Genomic DNA, 27,290 nt, shown 5'->3' on the forward strand with positions numbered 1-27,290 from the left:
CTGAGATGGACAAACTTGAAGTCCAGTTTCTTCATAAGTGTCTATCCAGTGACAAAATTAATTTCCCATTTGGTAGGAGGGCAACAATTTCATTTAAAAAATTTATTTGCATCAATATTTGCATTGTATTTTAGTGCACAGCATGAACCCTTCATCCCACTCACTCTCCATGGGGAGGGGGCCCCACGGAGTCAGCTGCCAGAACAGCTTTGGATACTGCCCTGCCCCTCCCTCCAGGGTTGTGCCCAGAGTAGCATTTTTTTTTTTTCTATGCCATGAAATTTTTTTGTATTTTTTGTAGAGACAGGGTTTCTCCATGTTGCCCAGGGTGGTCTCGAACTCCTGGCCTCAAGTGATCCGCCCACCTTGGCCTCCCAAATTTCGGAGATTACAGGCATGAGCCACCACGACCAGCCCCCATAGCAGCTAAACTTTGCTTTGAATTGGAGAAAATTAATAAGCACGAAAATATATATATAAAAGCAGAAAAAAAAGGAGTATTTCTTTTTTGTATTAGTTTTACAACATTTCTTCAAAAATTTTATGTTTGCAATCAGAAAAAAAAATTATTAAAAAAAACCAATCATAATCCTACAAGAAAGAGGCCTTTGAGTGAGGCGAGATGAAGAAAATTAGGTTTTGAGATCTCTCCTGAAACTCTGGTTCCCTGTTAACAGAAAAGTGCTGAGACCACCTGAAACTAGTTCACAAAATACAAATCTCCAGCGCAACACACGCCTGAGGCTGAAACCCACGCCTTGACCCAGGGAAGGCTGCGCAGCCCCCTGCTCGTGGACGCTGTGTGTCTTCGTGAACCAGGAGTTGGGCCCCAGGAACTTCCAAGACTCCTTCTTGTCCAGGTGAGGCCATATGTGAAAATCAGTTCGCAGCGAAATTTGGCCGACTTACTTGAGGGATTCCTTGGGTCGCTGGATTCTGGTGACCCCGTCAGCGGCAGAGGGCGAGGGCTCTGCTGGGCATTGTGGGGTCACCGTTGGGGTTTCCTGGGCAACCCAAGCGCGTAGAGGGGGCCTGTGGGTACATTCCCGGGAGAGGACGCGAGGGGCCCTCTGGAGTCCTGGAGGCGGCAGCGTTGTTGTCCAGCCCGACGGTTCCCGAGATGTGGGCCCCGCGCTCCGAGAAGAGGCCTGCGCGGGCCATGGCAGCCCCCCGGTTTGGTGGCCCCCGGCGCGGCGGCGCGCAGCATGAGCTGCTGGAGACGGCGGCGCGCCTGAAGCGGGGCCCCCCTCCGCGCGGGGATCCGGAGGCGGTCGGGCGGCGCGCGGTGGCCGGCGACGGCGGCTCCTGCTCTGGCTGCTGGTGCTGGCGGCGGCTGTTCCGCGGCCCGCGCAGGCAGAAGCTCAGGCAAGCTCACGCGCGCGCAGGCAAGGAGGCCCCGGAGCGCGGCCCGTGGGGCCCCTCGAGCCTGCAGAGGCTGCTTCAGAGGCTGGCGACGTGGAGGCGGCGCTACCTGCGGCGCAAGGAGCGGCCGGACCGGCTGGAGGAGATCCCGCTGCTGGTGCTGGACCGCGCGCAGGGCGGCCACGAGGCCGCGGCCGGACCCCAGAGCAGCGTCCCCGGGCGGCCCGCGCAGGCCGCTCCCGCGCACCAGCCCCGCCGCCGGTCACCCACGAGGAGCCGGCCCCGCTTTGCGCCCCCTGTGCACGCTCAGGATTGTATTTTTTTTTTTGGTCAACAAAAGCAATAAATGAAAGTAAACCCAGCACCGTAGGAATGAAAGCACATGCAATGTTGGGGGGATGTGCATGGAAACCAAGAGTTATCTTGAGGTTCGCAGCGAGCTAAACGAGCCGCGTCCTCCTCGAAGCCTCTCTTTGGTCCGAGGGCCTCGGCGCAGTAACTAACGCCTGCGGGTGCCGCGGAGCCCTGGGTTCCCCCCGCTGCGCAATTGCTGCGGGCTGGGAAGAGCTGAATCGGGGGCGGATTGTCTCTTCCTAAACACTGCAGGGGAGAAGGTGGGAAACAGTTTTCAATCTCTGCAATGCCTTTAATTTTTTTTGAGACAGAAAAAAAAAAACAACCAAAAAAACTATGTTGCCCAGGCTGGACTCAAACTCCTGAGGTCAAGCGATCCTAAGCCTCCCAAGCGCTGGGATTGCAGGCATGAGCTACCACGCCCTGTCAAAAAAAAAATCGTTTAAAGCAGGATGCTGAGCTTCACATCCCACTTTGAAGTGAGCGAACTCTCCTTTTATGCTTTTGTTGACAGGCATTTAGAAACGGTGGCTTGGGGTGGAGGGGTGGGACAGGGGAGTTTGGAAACCAGTGCTAGACTTAAAAGAACAAAGGGAAAGGACTCCTGGAGGCTCCCAGATGGGTCTTGAACGTCTTCCTTTTCCTCATCAATAAAAACCTGCTAATGATACTCTGGCTCTACAGACTTGTGAGGATGAAAGTCAAATAGTAGAAGTGAAAGTGCTGTGGGGACTCTGAAAGCGCGGCACACCTTACAGGTAGTTACTAAACTGTGATAATGGTCTCTCCGCAGGCTGTTCCCAGACTAGCATCCACACCTCCCTGTCCCCTCACTGCCTTATGCGCCAAAGCTGGCAAGCTTTTCACTAGCTCACCCTTTTCTTCTTTTTCTTTCCTTTCCTTCTTTCTTGAGACAGAGTTTTGCTCTGTCGCCCAGGTTGGAGTGCAATGGCTCGATCTCGGCTCACCGCAACCTCCGCCTCCCGGGTTCAAGCGATTCTCCTGCCTCAGCCTCCCAAGTAGCTGGAATTACAGGCATGTGCCACCATGCCCAGCTAATTTTGTAGTTTTAGTAGAGACGGGGTTTCTCCAGGTTGGTCAGGCTGGTCTCGAACTCCTGACCTCAGCTGATCCACCTGCCTTGGCCTCCCAAAGTGCTGGGATTACAGGCGTGAGCCACCGCGCCCGGCCCAGTTTACCCTTTTCACTAGCAAGCTAAAAACGCCAAACTGCGAGCCTGGAAGCTCTCCACTTGATGGTGCTGCTGTTGAAGCCGCCTTGGAGTCCCTGGTGCCTTCCAGGCAGGGATTTCCCCTCCCCCTTTACCTAGAGAGTCAACGCTGGGGAAGGGGCCAGCGTTTAGGGAGGTAAAGGTGGGAAGATTGTTGGAGGCCAGGCGTTCAAGACCAGCCTGACAACATGGGGAGGCCTCCTCTCTACAGAGAAATTTAAAAATTGAGCTGGGTGTGGTGGTGCGCGCCTGTAGTCCCAGCTAGTTGGGAAGCTGAGGTGGGAGGATCGCTTAGGCCGCAGTGTTCAGCTGTGGTGAGCTGTAATTGTACCACTGCACTCCAGCCTGGGCAACAGAGCCAGACCCTGTCTTAAAAAAAAAAAAAAAATCACTGGGGGAGGGGTGGGAGGTGGAGGATCATGATGCCTGATACTTGAACAGTGAACCTAGGAAGATGAAAAACAGAAAAAACAAGGCATACGCTAGAAAGCCGAGGCCAGGAGCCGGCGCCCCATAGGGAAGAATTCTCTAATTCTGTGACTTGGGGTTGGTTAGGTGCATTTTGTATTTTTCCTAGCTTCTTTATTCTTGCCATTGCCCAGATAGATGAAATTGTTTTGTAGGTCTGTGATAGAGGAAGGCATTTTTACCAGAAAAGCCACTAAACCTCATAGCCCCATCCTTAGGAGGAAAGCCATCCTGTTATCCTGCCTATAGCTGACTGGGCGGGGGGTCCCGTGATGCCTGAATTAAAAGCTGTTCTATAGGTAGCAGCCCAGTTGAACCCTCTCTGCTTCGAGGGGTTGAAGCTAAGAGGCTGGTAAAGAAAAGACCGCTAGAAGAATACCCAATTGCTGAATTCTCAAATCCTGGAATAGAGGTGCTGTTGAATAACGTGTAAGAAATTCCACCTATTTAATGTTTTCTGGGTTTGCTTGTTTCCAAAAGGAAAGAGACAAACTACAGTTAATTCTCTGACCCTTAATTTGAATGTAGCCATGCCTTTTTGTTTCGACTGTCTCGTGGCCCTCCACAGTACATCCTCTTCACTAGGCTGAGGAAATTGGCCTAGATTGTGTCTCGGTCTGTGGGGACCCCTCTCTACTCACACACACACACCCAGGCTTGGTGTATAAGCACGTAGCGTAATGTAAATGCTCAACTTATTTAGAGAATTTATGAGGGTGGTTTCACGTGTGTCCTCTGTCTTCCTGGTTTCACTCCTAGGTATCCACACAAAGCCTTACCTTTTTGGCACTGTGCTGTCAGCCTTCAATTGGCTCCTCCTGGCTATTGATTAGAATGGATCTCTCCCAGGGCAAGAGCAGATTGGTAGCTTCTACCAGATTTGCTGGGTTGATACACCAACAGATGTCTCCCACTAAGGCCCCAGTTCAGCAGAAACATGGTCCTTGGATGCAGAGAGCGCACCCAGGCTGCATTACATTGTTGGGGTTGAGTGCCTGCAGGTGGTCCCTTCTGCCACTGCCCCCTCCCTGCCCCGCCTCCACCCCCAAGCTTAGGAATTTGCAGTATTTCATGGTGACAACTTTGATCTCTGATCTTGCAGAGCCGCATTAGGACCAGCATGGGACTTTTTCTTCCTCCCATATCCATCTTCTTTCTAGCTGAAAACCAGTTTAAAAAACCAACAAAAATGTAGAGCCTCATTATTCAGCCGTCTGTGGTTGAGTGTTTTCTGGTGTAGATATTCCAGAAACATGTCTCTTGGCCACAGGAGGTAAGTCAGGTTGAGTTTTTGTGCTAGTGAAGGTCTTTTAGTTTCGTCTTTTAGAGACTTTTCTATCTAGCCTCAGATTCCTTTAAGGTAAAGTTACCTTAAAGGGAGGCCAAGCATGGTGGCTCACACCTGTAATCCCAGCACTTTGGGAGGCCGAGGCAGGTGGATCACAAGGTCAGGAGTTTGAGACCGGCCTGGCCAACATAGTGAAACCCCATCTCTAGTAAAAATACAAAAATTATTTTTACACCACCAAGTGTGGTGGCCTGTAGTCCCAGCTACTTGGGAGGCTAAGGCAGGAGAATCGCTTGAACCCAGGAGGCGGAGGTTGCAGTGAGCCCAGACCACACACACTCCAGCCTGGGTGACAGCGTGAGACTCCATCTCAAAAAAAGAAAAAAAAAAAAAAAAAGGAATCTAGGGGAAATGTGTTTATTATAAGGAAACACTGTGCTGAAAACGGGGCTAGATCACAGCCCTGAGGCGCGCTGGAGCTGGGTCTTCCCTGTGGGCCGAGTCTCCCTCCCTGCTCCCCGTGTAGGCCTGCCCTCTTTCTCTCTTCCCATTGATAATCAATCACTCTATATCCTCCCAGACAGATCTGTCTGAGGGATGTGGTCTGATTGACTTTGGTAATTACCACCATTGCTATTGGTGAAGCCAGTCTACTTTCATGGGTGTCTTCCTGGGGTCTAGCTGCCTTTGGATCAGGGGCCCTACCCTTGGTCCAAACCCCTAGTTAAGCCTAGTACTGCTTTCCTGAAAAGGCAGTGGGGGTGTGCTGGGTGCTGCAGAGTTTTCATTAGAATAGACTGTTGGGTAAGACAGGCCCCATGATTGACATGTTCAGTTTGAGTTAGTAAAACTCATGGCTCTCATTGTGTTTAAGCCGTGAGAGGTGCCCAGCCAGAAAGAAGGAGGATGTCTTCAGCAGTTCTGCATCCTGAACTCTATGAGATGGGGTTTCTAGAACTGCTTCTGCTCTAACAGGTGGCTTGGCCCTTCCATCTTGCTTCCCCTCTTTCTAATTAACAATAAATTTTGGCCAGGTGTGGTGGCTCATACCTGCAATCTCAGCATTTTGGGAGGCCAATGTGGGAGGATTGCTTGAGGCCAGGAGTTTAAGACCAGCCTGGGCAACATGGCAAGACCCCATCTCATTTTAAAACAATCAACCAATCTTTTTCTTTGTAACAATGACAGCATGACTCCCATGTTCATCGGCAGTTCTTAGGTGATCTGCATATAGTTTTGTGAGTTTGACAGGACAAGGAGTCTTACTATGTATGTATATATTTTTGAGACAGAGTCTCGCTCTGTCATCCAGGCTGGAGTGCAATGGCGCCATCTTGGCTCACTGCAACCTCCGCCTCCAGCGTTCAAGTGATTCTCCTGCCTCAGCCTCCCGGGTAGCTGGGACTACAGGTGTGCACCATTATGCCCGGCTGATTTTTGTATTTTTAGTAGAGACGGGGTTTCACCATGTTGGCCAGGCTGATCTTGAACTCCTGACCTCAGGTGATCTGCCCTTCTCAGCCTCCCAAAGTGCTGGGCTTACAGGTATGAGCTACTGCGCCGGCTCTTACTATATTTTAAAATAAGAATACAAGGCTCAGAGAGGTTGTACTAACTTCTAATGACAAAACAGCGATTTGGAAATATTTCTTATTTCAAGTCCAGTGCAATTTGTGGATCAGAAAATCTGTGATGCCAGAAGGCCTTTGTAAATAGGAAATCATGTTTATAAGTTTTTGGTACATGGTTGGTGTGCTTATTGAGTGAATGAGCCAATGAAAATACCTCAGGGAAATTGGGAAACCTTCCTTCCTTTGAAAACTCTTTTTTCCCTAAAGGGAGAATGTCATCAACTTCAGAGCTTGAAGGCAGTTCTTTTTCTATTCCACATAGAACAGGAAAGACACCAAAGGCTATGTCACATAATTTTGAGAACCCATTAACTCCACAAAGTGAGACAACTTGGTACATGAGAATTTCTTTCTTTTCTCAATATGGTTTATTTAGACTTCTGATCTTGAAGGAAAAGAAAAAGTACTATCTGTGCTGAATTAAATGGATCTAGCCAGCTTGTGGCTGGGGATGAATGAAGGGCCTCGGACTAGCAGGACTGGGGCTCCCCACTGACTATGGGACCCAGGGCCTGGTGTGCCTGAGCAGTCTTGTGTGGTGGTTTTGGGGACCTGAAGGAAGGGGCTTGTGGGGGACGGGGATCCCCATCTCACCTCACCCCCCAATATCTTCGTGAAGAGGGATGTCAGCCTCTAGCAGGCCAGTATCCTAAGTATCTGGGTAGTAGTGGCCGGCAGAGGGGGTCACTCATGGGAGTGATAGGGGCCAATCTATGATGCTGGGGTTCCTTGGAGAAAAGAATTCAGAAGACACTTTGAACTGTAGTCTCTGAAGGAAAAGGGGAGGGAGGTGGTACGCGGGGTTATCACTGATGAGCCCAAGAGGAGAAGCCTCATCTCTGCCAGTAACTGGTCAGAGTGCTTGCTCTGCCATGGTCCTCCAAGGTAGATACATACATAGGGCTAGGTCCTGGTGGTGAGGCAGGCTTCTGCTCCTGGGGAGAGAGGTAAGATTTAAGGCAGCCCAACATTTTTATTTATACAGGTACAGGTAGACCTTAGTTTACACAGCACTAGGTTCCTAAGAATTACTATGTGACTTGAATTCTTCTTTTTTCTTTTCTCTTTTTTTTTTTTCTTTTTTGAGACACTTTCTTTTTTTGTCACTCAGGCTGGAGTGCAGTGGTGTGATCTCAGCTCACTGCAACCTCCGCCTCCTGGGCTCAAGCGATTCTCCTGCCTCAGCCTCCCTAGTAGCTGGGATTACAGGTGCACACCACCATGCCTGGCTAATTTTTATATTTTTAGTAGAGACAGGGTTTCACCATGTTGGGAAGGCTGGTCTCAAACTCCTGGCCTTAGGTGATCCACCTGCCTTGGCCTCCCAAAGTGCTGGGATTACAGGCATGAGCCACCGTGCCCGGCTGGTCCATTCCTTCTTCAATGGACATTTGGGTGATTGCTTCTACCTTTTGGCTGTTGTGGATAATGCTGCTATGAACATGGGTAGACACATATCTCTTCGAGGCCCTGCTTTGAGGAACTGCTGGATCATATGGTGATGCTAGGTTTAATTTTTTGAGAAATCGTCCTACTGTTTTCCACAGCAGCTGGACCATTTTACATTCCCACCAACAGTGAACAAAGGTTCCGTTATCTTCGCATCCTTGCCAGCACTTTTTGTTTTTAGCACTTTTTTTTTTTTTCCTGTATTTTTGGTACAGATGAGGTTTCACTATGTTGGCCAGGCTAGTCTTGAACTCCTGGCCTCAAGCAATCCACCTGCCTCGGCCTCCCAAAGTGCTGGGATTACAGGCATGAGCCACTGCGCCCGGCCCGTCTTCTCTGGAAACCTCTCTGAGAGTCCCTCCAGTGGACTCCACTCATGTCTCAGTGGCCAGAACACACTCACCTCTAAACCAGACACAGCAGGGGGAATGGGATCAGCATTAATGGCCTAGTAACACCGACCTCTTCTCCTGGCCTGGAGAGGAGGTCAACTTCCCAGTCGGAGGAACAGTGGAGTAAGATTGGGGTTTGAAAGAATTCCAATTCTTGCAGCTTGTGAGCGGTTTGACTGTGGAGGAGTGATTCAGCCACCCTGAGTCTCAATTCTGCAGCTCTAAAATATGGATAATATCTATATAGACTAGTATGAGGACTACATGAAGAAAATGTACATGAGAGGGCCTGGCTCATAGAAGGTGCTCACTTTTCCATTTCTTACAAGGTACCCAAGATGTGAAAAAGACCACAGGCTTCAAAGTAAGACTTGAGTTCATCTCCAGGCTCTTTGCCTTACCCAAGGCCAGTTATTTTCACTTCTGAGTGAGGTTTATATGAGATGACGTAAAGGTGGGAAAGGTTCTCAACAAATCCTGTGTTCCCTCCTTTGAGGCTCATACGGCTTTGCCAGAGAATCTGAGATGAAAGGACCAAACAGGGAGATGTAGATGGGTCTGGGAAGAAGCTTCCCATGTCTGCTAACACAACTCCCCTCCCTCTCCAGCCTTCCTTATGTTCCTTTAAGCATGAGTGGCAGGTATCTGAGTCAGAAGCACCCAGGGAGTTGCTTAGCCTGGCCTGGTGGCTCAAGCCTGTAATCCCAGTACTTTGGGAGGCCGAGACAGGAGGATTACCTTGAGGCCAAGAGTTTGAGATCAGCCTGAGCAACAGTGAGACCCTGTCTCAAATAATAATAATTAGCTGGGCACGGTAGTGCACACTTGTAGTCTCAGCTACTCAGGAGGCTGAGTTAGGAAGATGGCTTGAGTCAAGCAGGTTGAGGTTATAGTGAGCTATGATCACGCCATTGCACTCCGGCAGCCTGGGAGATGCAGCAAGCCCCCATTTCCAAGAAAAGCATATTCCTGGGCTCCCTCCAGGCCTATTGACTCAGACTATTGGGGAGATAATGCCTATTGGAACCTGTGTTTTAAGAAGCTTCCCAGATGATTCTTTGGGATACAGTTTGGGGAACATTTTGGAAGGGGTAGGGATTGTAGGGGAATAGCCTCAGGGGACCACTGGCTGATTCTCTTCCGTCTCCTAGGCCCACCTCCTGGGCCAAGAAGGCCTTTCCCCAGGCTATACCAAGAGTCTGCAGCTGCCTGGGCGCCTCTAGGCAGAACCAGCAGAAAGCGACTGTGGGGACCAGCAACATAGCGGGAAACTCAGATTCACAGAGGGGAAGTGTACTTGTTCACCTGTCAGGACTGGGACTATATCAGAAATTTCCTGTCTTCTATAACACCAGTAAATGGGGTTCTCCATGAAGCTAATGAAGTGTGAGCTCCATGGCCCTCACTGGCCAGGGCCCTAGAGTTCCAGGTGGGGAGGAGAAGCCTGGTGGCCATCAGGAAGCCTTTCCATGTGCACATTTCTGGTAAACTGCTTAAAGAGATCCTAAAAACAAAGGGCTGGGCATGTTGGCTCGTGCTTATAGTCCCAGCACCTTGGGAGGCTAAGGTGGGTGGATTGCTTGAGCCCAGGAGTTCAAGACCAGCCTGGGCAACATGGTAAAACTTCACCTCTACAAAAAAATGCAAAAGTTAGCTGGGTGCGGTGGCGCACACCTGTAGTCCCAGCTACTTGGGAGGCTGAGGTGGGAGAATCACCTCTGAGCCTGGGAAGTCGAGGCTGCCATGAGCTGTGATTGTACCACTGCACTCTAGTGTGGGTGAGGGAGTGAGACCCTGTCTCAAAACAAAAGAACCTGAATGTCTGAGACTCCAGAAATTTGTTTTAATTTTTTTTCTCATTCTTAGACACATATTCACTTTCATATTGTGTGAACTGCAGACCATTCCTCCTGCACACCAGTGATCTAAGATGATTATAAACTTAAGGCTGTTCCTTGCTCCCAAAATGCCCTTTTCTGAAGCAGCAAAGTGGGGAAGGGAAAGGCAACTCTTGACACAGTGGCAGCTTCTAAGCACACTACCAAGCAAACCATCCCCCAAACAATTACCAATTATTGTGTGGTTTATAAAAAGTAAGAAGCAAAATATATGACAATGATTACACTATGAATGGGAGAGAGGAAACTGAAGTATACCATTTTAAGGCTCTAAAAATACACATGAAATATTAATAGTAAAATGTTTGATTGTAGATAGTGGTAAACTAAACATGCATACTGTAAACTGTAAGCAACCACTAAAAAAACCCAACAAAGATACATAACCAATAAAGTAGATATAATAGAATACTAGAACATACTAAATCTAAAAGAAGGCAAGAAAAGAGGAACAAAAAACATAGAGGAAAAATTGTTAAAAAATAGTGAGTTGGTAGATTTAGACCCAATTGTATTGATAATCGCAGTCAACGTAAATGTCTAAGAACTCTAACTAAGAGGCAGAGATTGGGCCAGGCGTGGTGGCTCATGCCTGTAATCCCAGCACTTTGGGAGGCCGAGGTGGGTGGATCACTTGAGGTCAAGAGTTTGAGACCAGCCTGGCCAACATGGTGAAACCACTCTCTACTAAAAATACAAAAAATTAGCCAGGCCTAGTGGACCATGTCTGTAGTCCCAGCTTCTTGGGAGGCCGAGGCGTGAGAATTGCTTGAACTCGGGAGGCGGAGGTTGCAGCGAGCCGAGATTACACCACTGCATGTCAGGCTGGGTGACAGAGTAAAACTGTATCTCAAAAAAAAAAAAAAAAAAAAAAAAAAGGCAGAGGTTGTCAGATTGAAATAAAAATGTAAGATCAAAATATGCTGTATTTAAAAAATGCACTTTATATATAATGATGTACACAGATTAAAAATAAAAGAATGGAAAAAAACTGAAAAAACACTAATCATAAGAAAGTTGGTGTCAGTATAGAAATATCAAAGTTGAGTTCAGAACAAGAAATATAGGCCAGGCGCGGTGGCTCACGCTTCTAATCCCAGCACTTTGGGAGGCCAGGACGGGCAGAATATTTGAGGTCAGTAGTTTGAGTCCAGGCTAGACAACATGGTGAAACCTCGTCTTTACTAAAATACAAAAATTAGCCAGGCATGGTGGTGCATGCCTGTAATCCCAGCTACTTAGGAGGCTGAGGCAGAAGAATCGCTTGAACCCGGGCCTCAGAGGTTGCAGTGAGCCAAGATCACACCGCTGTACTCTAGCCTGGGTGACAGAGCAAGACTCCCTCTCAAAAAAAAAAAAAAACAAATGAACAAAAAAACAAGAAATATAACCAAGGATGAAGTAGATTTTCATAATAAGTAAATGGTGAATTTATCAAGAAGACATAATTCTAAATGTGTAGGCACCCAATAACAGAGATTCAAAACACATGAGGCAAAATTTGACAAAAACTTGAAATGCTGAAAATACTCCTTTTAAGATCAAGGTAGGCCGGGTGCGGTGGCTCATGCCTGTAATCCCAGCACTTTGGGAGGCCAAGGCGGGCGGATCACCTGAGATCAGGAGTTTGAGAATAGCCTAGCCAACATGGTGAAACTCTGTCTCTACTAAAAATACAAAAATTAGCCAGGCTTGATGGTGGTGGTATGTGACTGTAATCCCAGTTACTCAGTTACTCAAGCAGGAGAATCGCTTGAACCTGGGAGGTGGAGGTTGCAGTGAAACAAGATTGCGCCCCTGTACTCCATCCTGGGCGACAGAGGGAGACTCCGTCCCAACCCCACCACACCCCCCGACCCCCCACCAACCAAAAAATAAAAAAAAAATCTGGGCAACATTGTTTGGGAGGTCTTGGTCAAAGGCGTACACAAAATTTTTTTTAAAGTTATATGGATTTGGGAGGAAGAAACAGAATTGTCATTTGCAGATGATACAACTAAGTAGAAAACTCCAAAGAATCTCAGATATGCTACTAGAACTAACAAGACAGCTTAGCAAGATTGTTAGATAAAACTCTGTCTATAAAAGTCAATTGCAACCACAGACTGGGAGAAAATATTTGCAAAACACATATCTGATAAAGTACTTGTGCCAAAATATACAAAGAACTCTTGAAACTCAAGAAAACAAACAGCCCAATTAAAAAGTAGGCAAAAGATCTGAATAGACACCTTGTTAAAGAAGATAAACAGATGGCAAATAAGCATATAAAAAGATGCTCAGTATCATATGTCCTTAGGGAATTGCAAAATAAACCCACTACTCACTTATTAGAATGAATAAAGTCCAAAACATTGAGAACACCAAATGCTGGCAAGGCTGTGGAGCAACAGGAACTGTCATTCATTGATTTTGCATTTTGGGAATGCAAAATGGTATAGCTACTTTTGAAGACATTCTGGCAGTTTCTTATAAAACATGTTTAGTTTAATATGGTAAATTTATGTTTAAATTTTACTATACGATCCATCAATCATGCTCCTTGGTATTTACCCAAATGAGATGAAAATTTAAGTTCACACAACAATCTGCACATGAATTTTTTTTTTTTTTTTTGAGATGGAGTCTTGCTCTGTCACACAGGCTGGAGTGACTTGGCACAATCTCAGCCTCTTGGGTTCAAGCAATTCTCTTGCCTCAGCCTACTGAGTAGCTGGGATTTTAGGTGCCCCGCAACCACGCGTGGCTAATGTTTTTGTATTTTTCGTGGAAATGGGGTTTCACCATGTGGGCCAGGCTGGTCTTGAACTTCTGACTTCGAGTGATCTGCCCGCCTCAGCCTCCCAAAATGTTGGGATTACAGGTGTGACCCCCCCTGCCCAGTCCTGCACATAAATATTTACAGCAGTTTTATTCATAGCTGCAAAAACTTAGAAGCAACCAAGATGTTCTTCTTCAGCAGGTGAATGGATAAACAAACTGTGGTCCACATCCATATAATGGAATATCATCCAGTGACAAGAGAAATGAGCTGTCAAGCCACAAGACAAAGAGGAGCCATAAATGCATATTGTTGAGTGAAAGAAGCTAGTTCGAAAAGGCTACATACTCTTTGATTCCAACAATATGACATTCTGGAAACGGCAAACCTATAACAGTGAAAAGATCAGTGGTTGCCGGGGTTGAAAATTGGGAAGGGATGAATGGGTGGAGCACAGGTGGTTTTTAGGGCAGTTAAACTACTCTACCATTTGTCATGTAGATATATGAACTATGCATTTGGCAAAATCCACAGAACTGTACAGCGCAAACAGTGAACCCTAATGTAAACAATGGACTTTAGTGAATAATAATGTGTGTGTGTGTGTATATATATATATATATATATATATTTTTTTTTTTTTTTTTTTGAGATGGAGTCTGGCTCTGTCGCCGGGCTGGAGTGCAATGGCATGATCTTGGCTCGCTGCAACCTCTGCTTCCCGGGTTCAAGTGATTCTCCTGCCTCAGCCTCCCGAGTAGCTGGGACTACAGGTGCGCACCACCACGCCCAGCTAATTTTTGTATTTTTAGTAGAGATGGGGTTTCACCATGTTGGCCAGGATGGTCTTGATCTCTTGACCTTTTGATCCGCCCTCCTCGGCCTCCCAAACTGCTGGGATTACATGCGTGAGCCACCGTGCCTGGCCAGAGTGATATATATCATGATCTTGGTAAAGATTCAATATCAGGCTGGGTATCGTGGCTTATGCTTGTAATCCTAGCACTTTGGGAGGCTGAGGTGGGAGGATAGTTTGAGCCTGGGAATTCCTTCAAGACCAGCCTGGGCAAAAGAGTGAGACTCTGCCTCTACCATAATTAAAAATTAAAAAATATCATAAGGATGTTGATTCACTACAAGTCGATACATATATTCTTGGCCAGGCATGGTGGCTCATGTCTGTAATCCCAGCACTTTGTGAGCCTGAGGCAGGCAGATGACTTGAGGTCGGGAGTTTGAGACCAGCCTGGCCAACATGGTGAAGTCCCATCTCTACTAAAAATACAAAAATTAGCCTGGCATGGTGGTGTGTGCCTGTAATCCCAGCTACTTGGGAGGCTGAGGCGGGAGAATCACTTGAACCCAGGATGTGGAGGTTGCAGTAAGCTGTGATCGCGCCACTGCACTCCAGCTTGGGTGACAGAGCGAAACTTCATCTCAAACAAGCAAACAAACAAAAAAATCAAAGTTGATATATATATGTATATGTATATATACATATATACACACACACACATACACACACACCAGAATTCCAGTATGTGTACACATGTGGGTGTTTTACTTCAAAAGCTGACTCTAAATTTATATGGAAGAGTAAAAGGCCAAGAAGTAGCACATAATAACTCCTGAATAAGTTAGGAGAACTTGCTCTACCACATATTAAAACTTATAAACCTTCAGTAATTAAGATAGTGTGTCATTGGTCTGGAGAGAGTATTTAAATAGACTGATGGAACTACAGAGTCCAGAAACAGAGTCAAATATATATGGAAACTTGACTAATGGAAAAGTAGGAATTGTAAAAAACAGTGGCTAAAGGACAGACTATCCAGTGTATTGTGTTAGGACAAATAGTTATTCATGCGGAAAAAATTACGTTGGCTCCCTACTTCACACACACACAGAATCAATTGTGGTTGATTTAAAGACCAATGCAAAAGAGAAAATACTTAGAAAAAAATATAGGCGGGTCAGGCACCATCGCTCATGCCTGTAATCCTAGCACTTTGGGAGGCCAAGGCAGGAGGATTGCTTTGAGGCCAAGAGTTCAAGACCAACCTGGCTAACAGAGCAAGACCCTGTCTCTTAAAAAAAAAAAAAAGAATATCTTTATGATTTAGAGGGAGAAATATCTCTTAAGATACAAAAATTATTTAGAGAAAACTATTGATATATATATATATTTTAAATTTTACTTTAGGTTCTGGGATACATGTGCAGAATGTGCAGGTTTGTTACATAGGTATACATGTGCCATGGTGGTTTGCTGCACCTATTAACCCATCATCTAGGTTTTAAGCCCTGCATGCATTAGGTATTTGTCCTAATGCTCTCCCTCCCCTTGCCCCCAACAGGCTCTGGTGTGTGATGTTCCCCTCCCTGTGTCCATGTGTTCTCATTGTTCAATTCCCACTCATGAGTGAGAACATGCGGTGTTGGGTTTTCTGTGTTAGTTTGCTGAGAATGATGGCTTCCAGCTTCATCCATGTCCCTGCAAAGGACATGAACTCATTCTTTTTTATGGCTGCAAAACTATTGATATTTTTGACTGCATTAAAATGGGCTTCTGTTTCTCAAAACACCTTAAAGACAGTGAACAGACAAGTTTCAAACTGGGAGAAAATATTTGCAGCTACAGAACTGTCAAAGATTAGTAGTCAAGATATGTGAAGAGACCCTACAAATAAGAAGTAATAAATAATCCAATAGAAAAAGGGGCAAAAGCCTGGGTGAGGAGGCTTACGCCTGTAATCCCAGCACTTTGGGAAGCTGAGGCCGGTGGATCACTTGAGGTCAGGAGTTGGAGACCAGCCTGGCCAACATGGCGAAACCCCGTCTCTACTAAAAATACAAAAATTAGCCAGGCGTGGTGGGGGGCGCATGTAGTCCCAGCTACTCAGGTGGCTGAAGCAGGAGAATTGCTTGAACCTGGGAGGCAGAGATTGCAGTGAGCTGAGATCACACCACTGCACTCCAGTCTTGGTGACAGAGCGAGACTCTGTCTCAAAAATAAATAAATAAATAAACAAATAAATGGCAAAAGATAAGACAAACGTTTCACAGAAAAAGAAAACTTAAATGGCCCAGAAACATATAAAGAGTCTAAACCTTATTAATAATCAGGAAAATGTAAATCAGAAGCACAGCTAGATGCCAATTTAATACCTACCAGAATGGCAAATATTAAAGACTTGGTCAGCATCAAGTGGCAAGGATATGGAGTAACGGAGACTAAAAGTTTCTGCTGGTAGGAGTGTCAAGTGTTACAGCCACTTTGGAAAATAGTTTTGATTGATGCTATGAAGCAGGAACTGTCAGATGATCTTTTAAATGATATATCTAGCAGGGTGTCAAGGGCTTTGATTTTTTTCATCGTGCATGTAGAAGAAAAGTGCAGTCTTTTTCTGATCTGATCTTTTCTTTCCTTCCTTTCTTCCTCCCTCCCTCCCTTTCTTTCTTTTTTCTTTTTTCTGGAGATGGAGTCTCACTCTATTGCCCAGGCTGGAGTGCAGAGGTACGATCTTGGCTCACTGCAACCACCGCCTTGTGGGTTCGAGCGATTCTCCAGCCTCAGCCTCCTGAGTAGCTGGGACTACAGGCGTGCGCCACCATGCCCGGCTAACTGTTTTTTGTATTTTTTGGTAGAGACGGGGTTTCACTGTGTTGGCCAAGCTGGTCTCAAACTCCTGACCTTGTGATCCATCCTCCTCAGCCTCCCAAAATGCTGGGATTACAGGCGTGAGCCACCGCGCCTGGCCTGATCTGTCTTTCAAGTATGTATAACTTTTAGGAATATGAAGATGTCATTTACAACATTATAACCAAGAGAGCAAATTATCAAGACAGGCAGATAGAGGTTCTTTTTGGAGGTGATTTTCGCATGGTGGTATTTGCACAGATATTTTTATTTATCAATTTATTTCCTAGAGTTGTAGGCGTCTAACAAGACCCTGTTGCTCAGAGTTGCAAATAGTGATGAATATTCACATAGATATCCACTCTTCATAGAACAAGACAGTTTTTATTTGAAAGTTCTTAACCAAATCAATCAGATTCTTTAAACTACTTTTGTGATGCCGAGTGTTATCTTTCCCAGTGGCTGCGTGGGAGTTGGGCACCAGTTTTCATCTCTTTGACTCTTTTAGTTAATTATAAAAAATATTTTTAAGGCCAGGCTCTAGAATTTCATTATACGACATTAGAAAAGAATAACTAGCTTGTGGAGCTGTTTGATTAGAAGATGGAGAGAGGGCTGAGTAAGACTTCATTTAATAAAAGTATAATGTTTTTTTTCTACTTTAATAACATTAAACATGCACTTTCCTTACCATCTACCAATCCCATGTCTAGAGAAATCATTGCATCTGCAGCAGGAGATATGCGTGATAATGTTCATAGGAGCGTTGGTCATAACAGCAGTAAAAACTGGCAGTCGTCCAAATATCTGTTAGAGGTAGAATGTATGCATAAAATTGTGGTGTATTGATCCAACAGAATACTATACAGGCTGGGCGCAGTGGCTCATGCCTGTAATCCCAGCACTTTGGGAGGCCGAGGCAGGTGGATCACCTGAGTTCAGGAGTTCAGGACCAGCTTGACCAAAATGGTGAAATCCTGTCTCTACTAAAACTACAGAAATTAGCCAGGCGTGGTAGCGTGCGCCTATAATCCCAGCTACTCGGGAGGCTGAGACGGGAGAATCGCTTGAACCTGGGGAGGCGGAGGTTGCAGTGAGCTGAGGTCACGCCACTGCACTCCAGCCTGGGCAACGAGAGCGAAACTCTGCCTCCAAAAAACAAACAAACAAACAAAAAAAAACACTATACAGCAGTGAAAATGAATGAACTACAACTATACATATAATATGCATGAATTATAAAAATAATGTAAAAATTTAAAAAATAACTGAAATTTATGATTCCATTTCTATAAAGTTCAAAATAGGCAAAACCAAATCATATAGTATTGTCCAGGGATGCATATGTAGGCAGCAAAGGAATGTTTACACAAAAGTAGGATTGTGGTTACCCTGCCAGTGGGGGGAAGAGGAAGTGGCTGGGGAAGCCTACATGTGCTGCTGATGTTCTATTTTTTACACTGAATGGTTGTTCAGGGAGGTGTTCATTTTATCACTTTTTAAATTGTACATATACTGGCCGGGCACAGTGGCTCATTCCTGTAATCCCAGCACTTTGGGAGGCTGAGGCGGGCGGATCACCTGAGGTCAGGAGTTCGAGACCAGTTTGGCCAATATGGTGAAACCATATTGTCTCTACTAAAAAAAACAAAATTAGCTGGGTGTGGTAGCATGCGCCTGTAATCCCAGCTACCTGGGAGGCTGAGGCAGGAGAGTTGCTTGAACTCAGGGGGCGGAGGTTGCAGTGAGCCAAGATTGCGCCATTGCACTCCAGACTGGGCGACAGAGTGAGACTCTGTCTTAAATAAATAAACCAACCAACCAACATATACATTCTCTTGCATACACATTTCACAAGACGTTATTTATTTCAGGTGAGCTTGTAGACTGGGAGATTGCCTAAATTGTCTCTGTATTTTCACTAAAGCGTAAAGCGAGGTTCTCAGCTGAAATGTGTGGGGAACGTGTGGGAGAGGTGAAGACGGAAGCTATGAGTGTCATCCAGGAGAGCAGGCTGACAAGGGACTGTAGTAAACCGTGGCGTGGTGTCATGTGCCCATGTGAGGTTTGTGGACAGGATCAGTAAACTGTAATCAGTCAGCCTAGTTGTGTGGTTTTTCTTCAGCAACATTCAGCTCATCAGGCTCAGATGCAGAGAGGTCTCAGAACAGTACAGGGTTTGCCAGGCTATTAAAATGGAGAAAGGGGCGTAGACCTGGAGGGTACCGAGAAGGAAATGATTGAATTATTGGCCATGGAATTTAGGCTGAGTGAAAAGAGAAACGAAGATGGGAGGGAGGTGATGTTAGGATTGATGGATTTGGGATCTTGATAAGTCGACGACTTTTGGAATGTAGGGTACTAGCGTGACCTGGGAAGTTCATGGTTAGTGATGCTTAAAATTAAGATTTTTAGAAGTGGTTTAGAATGTTACTAGTGATGGGCCGGGCGCGGTGGCTCACGCCTGTAATCCCAGCATTTTGGGAGGCTGAGGCGGGCGGATCACCTGAGGTCAGGAGTTCAAGACCAGCCTGACTAACATGGTGAAACCCTGTCTCTACTAAAAATACAAAAATTAGCCGGGCATAGTGGCGAGTGCCTGTAATCCCAGCTACTCGGGAGGCTGAGGCAGGGGAATTGCTTCAACCTTGGAGGCGGAGGTTACAGTGAGCCGAGATCATGCCACTGCACTACAGCCTGGGCAATAGAGCAAGATTCTGTATCAAAAAAAGAAGAAAAAAAAAAGAATGTTACTAGTGATGAAAAGTTGAAGGCTTCAAAGAATGGCTGACATGAGATCAAGACATTGAATGGTTCTCAACTGAGGTCAGGCCTGCCAATCCCCTGCGGGATGAAATGTGGGGGAGTGCACAAGGACGCGGGATGGGTAAAAGGCTGGTAACGTGTAGGGAGGGTGCAGAGATGCCATAAGGCTCATATTGCGGAGGATTGCCTAGCACAAAGAATTGTCCTGCCCCAAATGACAGAGCCCCAGTTAAGAAACACTGGGCTAGGGTATTGGACAGATCACCTACGTGAACGTGAAGTGGAGAGTGACGACAGGGAAATGCCGGAGAGAAAGACAGTATGAGCAGGAAGAGGGACAATGAAGGGCAGTAGCTGGTAGAACTGGCTAGCACAGGTTTCACTGGAGCTGGAGGTTTTGAAGGGAAGAGGAGAAATTATTTTGAAGCAGCAGTTGGGAGATGGAGGGTACACTTAGGGAGAGAGACTCAAGGGACAGCCAGATTTCGGGTGAAGCAGAAAGGTCAAGAAACATTTGAAAAAATGGAGTCTATTGGGTCATTTGCCTGTCACAGATTGAGAGTTCCAGAGGGCACATCGGAAAGGGGGGACAGTAAGGATGAATAGGGGTGCCGGCCAGATAAGGGCATGTAGAGAGTTGTTGGGGATAGGTCTGGGGATGAATGGCCTGGGGGGCTTGAGCTTTCAGTGATGACTCAAGTGAACAGGAGGGCCGCCTGAAGCGCCTGGCCCTGGTGGTCTTTCACAGGAGGTTGGATCTCATTTGGACAATAGTCCAGAATCCTTAGTGCCTGGACCAGGGGCTTCTAGGTAACTACTCCCTGTAGCAACACCAGAGGGTTCAAGTTCGTGATTCATGTTTATTGGGGTGGGTAGTCCTTGAATAATTTATATAGCTTGAGTCAAACCCAGTAACAATTTAGAAAGTCTTACTGCACTTCTACTGAATTTTGGAGGGGAGTCACCTAGCAGGTCCTTCAGATATTCACATGTCCAGGCTGCCTGACATTAACTCATCCAGTAACCACGCAGAACTGAGTCTTATGAAATTCAGCAGTGCTTCTTAAACATGAATGTACTCATGAATCACCTGGGGATTTTGCTAAAATGCCAATTCTCATTTAGTAGGCCCGGGGTGGGCAGATTTGCCATTTCAGAGAAGTATATGCTTGCATGGAAAGAAGAGATGCTTTAGAATTGGCTGAGTTCAAATACGGGCCTTCCCTATGCCATCTGTGTGGTCTTGGGCTAAAAATCTCTCAACTGTCTTTGTGTAAAGCAGGAATGATGTCATAGGCTGTTGTGAGAATTAAATGAAATGTGTGTAGTACTCAGCACGGGCCCAAGCACAAAGCAGAGGTAAAGATTTTCTTTTTTCTTTGTCTTGTCCCCAAAACCCACACAGTGACCTGTGGATTATCAACTGCTTGCCAGGGGGTAATGCCAGGGTATTTCCGAGACACCCACTCACTGATCCCGGCAGAGGGAGAGGAAGGCATGAAAGTTTTCCTCAGTCTTTGTTTATAACTGAGTCTCGTGGCCTGGCTCCCATACATCTTATTCTGGTTTTTTGATCTGAAAATCCCAGCCCCACTGAAGTGGATATTCACTGGCCACGTAGACTGAGAGTGCTAGGTAGACCAAATTGCTTTTCTTAGTCTGATTTATTCTTTACTCCCCTATCAAATGCATATTCTTCTTCCGGTGGAGTAAAGCAGGTCTCATTCACTCCACTCCACTTTGAGAAGCCTCATGGGTGGGGCTTCAGACGTACCTGAAGGCTGCCCAGGTATAAATCCCACAGATGACCCAAAAGTTTGGGGTGTGAAGGAAACAGTCTGGTAGTCAGTGGCTTTGGTAGAACCAGGCAACTGTTCCTAAGGGAGGGGGTCAGGTGTCAGGGAAGCGCTCAAAGATGGGGGTTCTACTCCAGCCCTCACCAGCATGGGACTGGTTCATTCTCTATTGGGACCATGACACCTTCCTAGATCAGGGCAGGGCCCCAGAATACAGATGGGCTCATCTACTCTCAGGAGAATGAATGCCTCCCTGAGCATGGTGAGAGGAGGCTCTTCTTTCCTTCCCGTTGGCTTTGACAGGAAGGAACGACCAAGGGGCAGGGATGAGAGGCCTCAGCAATGCTCTGGGCTTTGAATCCATAAGGAAGTAAGTAGCTGTCTGCCACTGATTTACTTCCCGGAAAGTATAGCAAGAAGCTGTTAACCTTTATTAGCACTGACTTCTGTACTGTTATTATAGAACAAGGTCAATATCTGGGTGATCAGAACTTCAGGAGCAGGTAATGAAAAACACACAACAAAAGACCACTGTCCTCGAGATACTTGGCCTTCTTTCTCCAAGCAAGATCCCGAAGTTGCTTTACCAGATTTGAATTTGTAACCTCCTTGTTACAGTCTATTAGGAACCTGTGTTAGCCTAGGGGAAGAGCTCCCTTTGCTTCTTGTTCTGGAGGCCAGAACAAGTAAGTTGTACATAGATCATTCTTGCTTAGAGTTGACAGGCATTGACAGGTCACAAAAGGCTGATATTCATTTATTTAACAATAGTTAATTCAAGAGAAATTTTTGAATTAGTAGAGGAAAATATTGCTCCACAGTGTGCAAAAAGGCCAGTGGAGGAGAAAGGGGAAGGGGCAGGTTGGAGGTGCCAAGCATTGGAGAACAGGTCCGTAGGAAATGAGCTCATTCTCTCAGGCTCCTCCTCGCTTTGCTGCTTCAAGACAAGGGACAGTGTGTGCATATGTCGGGGCTATTCCTCTGCAGGTCTGTTCCCTGCACTCTGGGGGAGGAGTCCGTTCTAGATTGCCCCTCTGCCTCCATTCCCCAGAAGCCAGGGCTGGCACCCCTCCCTGTGAGCAGGTGTGGCTATGCTCTCTGACAGCTAAGGCACTGGCCCACAGATCTGCGCACAAGATGAATGCAGGTGAATAAAGTTACATGTGCATGTGAGAGGAAGACAGGATGCAGGGGCTGGCCGTCATGTTCCTGCCGAGCACACAGGATCCTTGGGTTTTAAAAATACACCTCCCCACCCCGCCCAACACAAATACACAACAGTTATAATCTGAAAGTCAGAAAGCACTACAAAACATTTCTTATAAAAGTATTTTTTAATAAATCAATGTATTTCAATGTTGTGACATGATAGCCCAATGCTATATCAAGGTAGCAAAAGTGAAGATTCCTGGTATTTTGATATAAACACTGTGAATGACACTGTGAATGACAGTACACTTGCATTCAACTTCACGAGAAATTATCTTCAGGTCCACGAAGATTCTTTGACAGCTGTAACACTTTTCAAACAGTAAAGATGTACATGTATTGAAAGAGAAGACAATGAAAGCCTACTAACTGAGCTGTGTTCTAAACCATACTGAAGAGAGATACAATGGTTGTATGGCTAACCTGCTGACAAAAAATCTAAATCTTTTAAAGAAAATACAGCATATATCAAAGTTACAGAGTATCTTACAGAAATGGAGTCATAAGGAGACACACAGATTAGAACCCTGAAGCAGTGAATGTGTTTCTACCCGTTTTGTGATGGAAAGAAGCCATGGATATCGAGTCCTGCAGCTGTCTGTGGTGTTGAATCTCCTCATACACACAATGCTACCAATGGACTAAAACCAGAATTCCCTGCTCTGTACAAATGCTGGTGATGGGTAACTTGCTCTATTGCTGTGGGTCAGAGCAACAGCTGGCTGGATTCAGGCATCAGGACGAGGCTAAGATCATACGCCACTGCCTTCTACACTCCTACAGAGCCGCACTTTCCAAAGCTGATGCTCCCCTTGTAAGGGTTTAAAAAAAACCCCAAGGGTATTTAAAGCAAACAGCAGAAACCAGAAGCTTCTGACCCTCTAACATGTATTACTATCCAACCCACCATGAGAAGTATGTTCACCTGGTTACAACAAAGAGACTCCGTATCATATGTATATCAATGACCAGATTGTTCATATAGGATTTTTCTTAACAGATTATCAGGTTGAGAATGATTCTTTTTCTCCAAGGGCAAGAAAAAGCTGGCTAAATGCTAGTTAATTAAATCCATTCTCAATTTTGAACCGTAGAGAAGAACCTGACTCGAATGAGATTTTCTAAAGGAAGACATTTCTTTCTCAACCTCAGGTATAATTAGAGTATAAGGAATCTCATGTCCAGAATTTTATCTGCTGATTGTTAGTATGGTAATTGGCCTTAGGACACTATTTTTACTAGAACCCTTTACATTATTTTTAAACTCCAAATGCTGCAGATGAAAGTAAATACAACAAAATAACAATAAAATCACTTGTGTGCTGACTTGCTGGATTCTGGTTAAGCACAGATGGGATGGTTCCTGATATTCACCAAAAAGTGTCTAACTAATGGCTACTGTGTGTGTCAGTAGCCCAGGTTTAAATCATATATACTTGAATGAATTAGAAAAAACTGTACTCCTCACATTATTAAAAATATTACAAGCAAACTGTATCCAAGGCTTTGTACTAACCGTTTGGGGACAGGACTCTTTTTAGTGAACAAGTCACTGCTAGAGCCTTAGTGTTTTGCCCTCATTTTTAGACCTGAACCAAGTCGACATCTCATTAAGTTCATATATTCCTTTCTTCTGTCAAACCTCTTGAAACAAGCGTTCTGCCCCTAAAGAACTGAGAGTAATTTATAAAAGCTTTCCTCTCTGGAAACAGAACAGTCGAAAGCATAAATTAGGTTAAGTGGCTTCATTGTCCTCAGGCCAATGCTTACAACCCAAGGTTTATTTTCCCTATGAACAGGGTGTGCTTACGTTGATAAAATGAACCAAAATCAGCTTATGGAAAAGTTAAAAATATAGTTTACTGAAAGATTATGTATCCTCACACAGAGCAATAACAAACAATCCAATCTAAAACTTTAAATAAATGTCAATAACTTTAAAACTAACTATATTTTATATATATATAAAGCTGAAGTCACTGCCTTGGATAATTTTACACTGCATCCAATATTTTACGTAGGACATTCATTCTTAAGGCAGAAAAATTGAATTTGACATGTAATGACTTGGTTCTTACATCCAAGGGTCAAACTAGGAGTAGACTGGAGCAGACAGATTCCTTGCTAACAAGGATTTACCTGTGGTGACAATTTCATTCTTAGAGTATGTTACGTAAGAGACATACATTTGAGAGAACATATAAATATGAATCTTTAAGACAGACAAATATGATTTTTTAACAATTGGTCAATGAGACTAGGCATTCTATTATGATGTGAAATGACTCCCATGACAAATGCCAACATACTCTTTCTGACATGGTACATAAAGAGTATAAAATATCAAAGAACTACTTTTTTGGGGGTAGACGTTAGATTCTAGTTTTCAAGGTTTAGTATAAAAGGTAGCCTGAATAGTTAAAAGCAGTTGAATGTCAACTCACTGCTACTTGGAAGGCTACCACTTAGGATATTCCCACACCATCAAATCCTGTGCAAGGAGGAAATACATGTGTATTAAAATAAAAATGAAGCGCCTCCCCCAATGCATGTGCAACACACTTGTCAGTTACTACCAAGAATATCTTGAACGAAAAACAGCTAAACTATAGAATGAGTGGCATCAAAGTCAGAGACGTAAGAACATACCACCCCGCCTAGGCGGACGGATATTTGGGATGAAAGCAGGTGTTCCATGGGCACCTGGGGAGATGTGCTACTCAGAGTGGACGGGGGTGTGAAGAGGAACTGGACCCAGGGTTCCAAGCCCTCAGGGCTGTGTGCTCCTTCACCTCAGGCCAGTCTGATTCTCTGCATCCTGGTGCCAACAACTTTAACAAAACAAACACAAATCTAAAAGACCATTCTTAAACAGATGATGGTGACTGTAACTGTTTGCCTTTTTGTGCGCCTATTTGTGCCATAGATCTGGCAGTTGTCGGAAGTATACAAAGATTACCTGCCTAATTTTTGAAGACATGAAGATTTTCTTCTTCCATGGCGGCAGGAGTCCGTGCAAGATTGTAAACAGCGATACAAAATACTGTAAACTTAACAGAGCTTGTGTAAAACAGAAGAACTAAATCCAGATTTACGAGTGGATAAAAAAACAGAGGGCAGCTTCTTACAAAGTTCTCCCTCCTGCGCCAAGTGATTTTTTTTTTTTTTTTTGATTACAAATATAATCCTGAGCTGAAAAACTGGGATTTGGGGGAGAGCCATCTTTGCATACAAAATATCTAAAGGATGCTTCTCTGTTTACTTTTCTCTAGTGATATTCGACTGCCAGAGACAGTTCTGAATGTGTGACTTTGGAGACATTTATAGTTTAGTGTGGCGCCCAGGTCTGGAGCCTGCTGCCGTGCTTGCCGCGGAAGCGGATGCGGCAGCATCCTCTGCTTCCTCCAGTTCATCCTGGAGCTCTTGGCTGACACTAGACTGCAGAGCTGCAGGCGTGAGCCACTCCTTCGGGAGGCAACTCTGTAGAAAGGGTATACAGGAGCTGAAGTAGGCAAGTCGATTGATCCAGCGAGGAATCTCTTTCCCACAAAGAATCTGCAGAAGAGAAAGAGTTCTGTATTAGGTAAGAGAGGTTAAGATTACCTGGTCCACCGCCAGGGAGCGGAGGGTGGGAGGAGGGGGGCGGCGTACAGAGAAGCCACGGCAGACTAGCCTTCAGTGGTGTTACTCCAGGCTTTTGATAACAAGCAGCTCTTTACTCAGGACCTGGGGTCCCTACTGTTGGCTCCATTCCTTCCTTTCTAAAGAACCTTGTCAAGTTGCTTACTTTTCATATCTGAAATCAAGCTAATTTCACTCGGCTCCTTTCTTTGATCTCTGCAACTGCCGTGAGACACACTGAAAAGTACTTTGAACACACAGAAGACGCTTGTTAATACAATATATTATTAGAGTAATAGAAACCCCAGGCAATTGGAAGAGTCATCTTGGATATTTTCCTATTTGTGAATTCTTTTTCACAGATTCTTTTTGACTTTCCCCTTTCCTCCAGTGTCTATCACTCCATTTTTTCCTGGTGTACATTTTACCCCTTTGCTTCTCTCCCTGACCCACTTGTTTCAAGGAGCTCATCCTGCTCCAGAAAAAACCGCCTGGGTGATGAGAGTATCCCAAAGAAAAAAAGTGCGGGCCAGGAGCGGTGGCTCACACCTGTAATCCCAGCACTTCGGGAGGCTGAGGCCGGTGGATGACGAAGTCAGGAGTCCAAGACCAGCCTGGCCAGTATGGTGAAATCCTGTCTCTACTTAAAATACAAAAAATTAGCCGGGCGTGGTGGTGCACACCCGTATTCCCAGATACTCGGGAGGCTGGGGCAGGAGAATCGCCTGAACCCGGGAGGCAGAGGTTGCAGTAAGCTCACATAACGCCACTGCACTCCAGCCTAGGCAACAGAGTGAGACTCCGTCACACACACACACACACACCAGAGTGAGACTCTGTCTCACACACACAGAGTGAGACTGTCACACACAACAGAGTGACTCCGTCACACACACACACAACAGAGTGAGACTCCGTCACACACACACACACACAACAGAGTGAGACTCTGTCACACACACAACAGAGTGAGACTCTGTCTCACACACACACACAACAGAGTGAGACTCTCTCACACACACACACAACAGAGTGAGACTCCGTCACACACACAACAGAGTGAGACTCCGTCTCACACACACACACACACAGAGTGAGACTCCGTCTCACACACACACACCAGAGTGAGACTCCGTCACACACACACAAACAGTGAGACTCTGTCACACACACAGAGTGAGACTCTGTCTCACACACACACACGAGTGAGACACACACACACACAACAGAGACTCCGTCACACACACAACAGAGTGAGACTCCGTCTCACACACACACAACAGAGTGAGACTCCGTCTCACACACACACAACAGAGTGAGACTCCGTCTCACACACACACAACAGAGTGAGACTCCGTCTCACACACACACAACAGAGTGAGACTCCGTCTCACACACACACAACAGAGTGAGACTCCGTCTCA

At 45.6% G+C, this 27,290-nt stretch overlaps 2 protein-coding genes across 3 annotated transcripts in view; one reads left to right on the plus strand and one right to left on the minus strand.

The window, feature by feature from the left end:
• Positions 1-275: 275 nt before the first annotated feature.
• Positions 276-4,592, plus strand: C1H1orf202 (chromosome 1 C1orf202 homolog). Its single transcript, XM_054550044.1, has one exon. The coding sequence runs from the start codon at positions 1,121-1,123 to the stop codon at positions 1,706-1,708; it is 588 nt and encodes a 195-aa protein (XP_054406019.1). The 5' UTR covers positions 276-1,120; the 3' UTR covers positions 1,709-4,592.
• A 17,759-nt stretch (positions 4,593-22,351) lies between these two features.
• The window catches only part of DESI2 (desumoylating isopeptidase 2), a 61,365-nt gene continuing 56,426 nt past the window's right edge, over positions 22,352-27,290 (minus strand). For both annotated transcript variants that reach the window (XM_024241716.3, NM_001133555.1), the window contains 1 exon segment: positions 22,352-25,800. In XM_024241716.3, coding sequence (XP_024097484.1) covers positions 25,567-25,800 — 234 coding nt within the window. In that variant the 3' untranslated portion in view covers positions 22,352-25,566.

This window comes from Pongo abelii, chromosome 1, assembly GCF_028885655.2.
Source record: "Pongo abelii isolate AG06213 chromosome 1, NHGRI_mPonAbe1-v2.0_pri, whole genome shotgun sequence".
NCBI classification, from domain to species: domain Eukaryota; kingdom Metazoa; phylum Chordata; class Mammalia; order Primates; family Hominidae; genus Pongo; species Pongo abelii.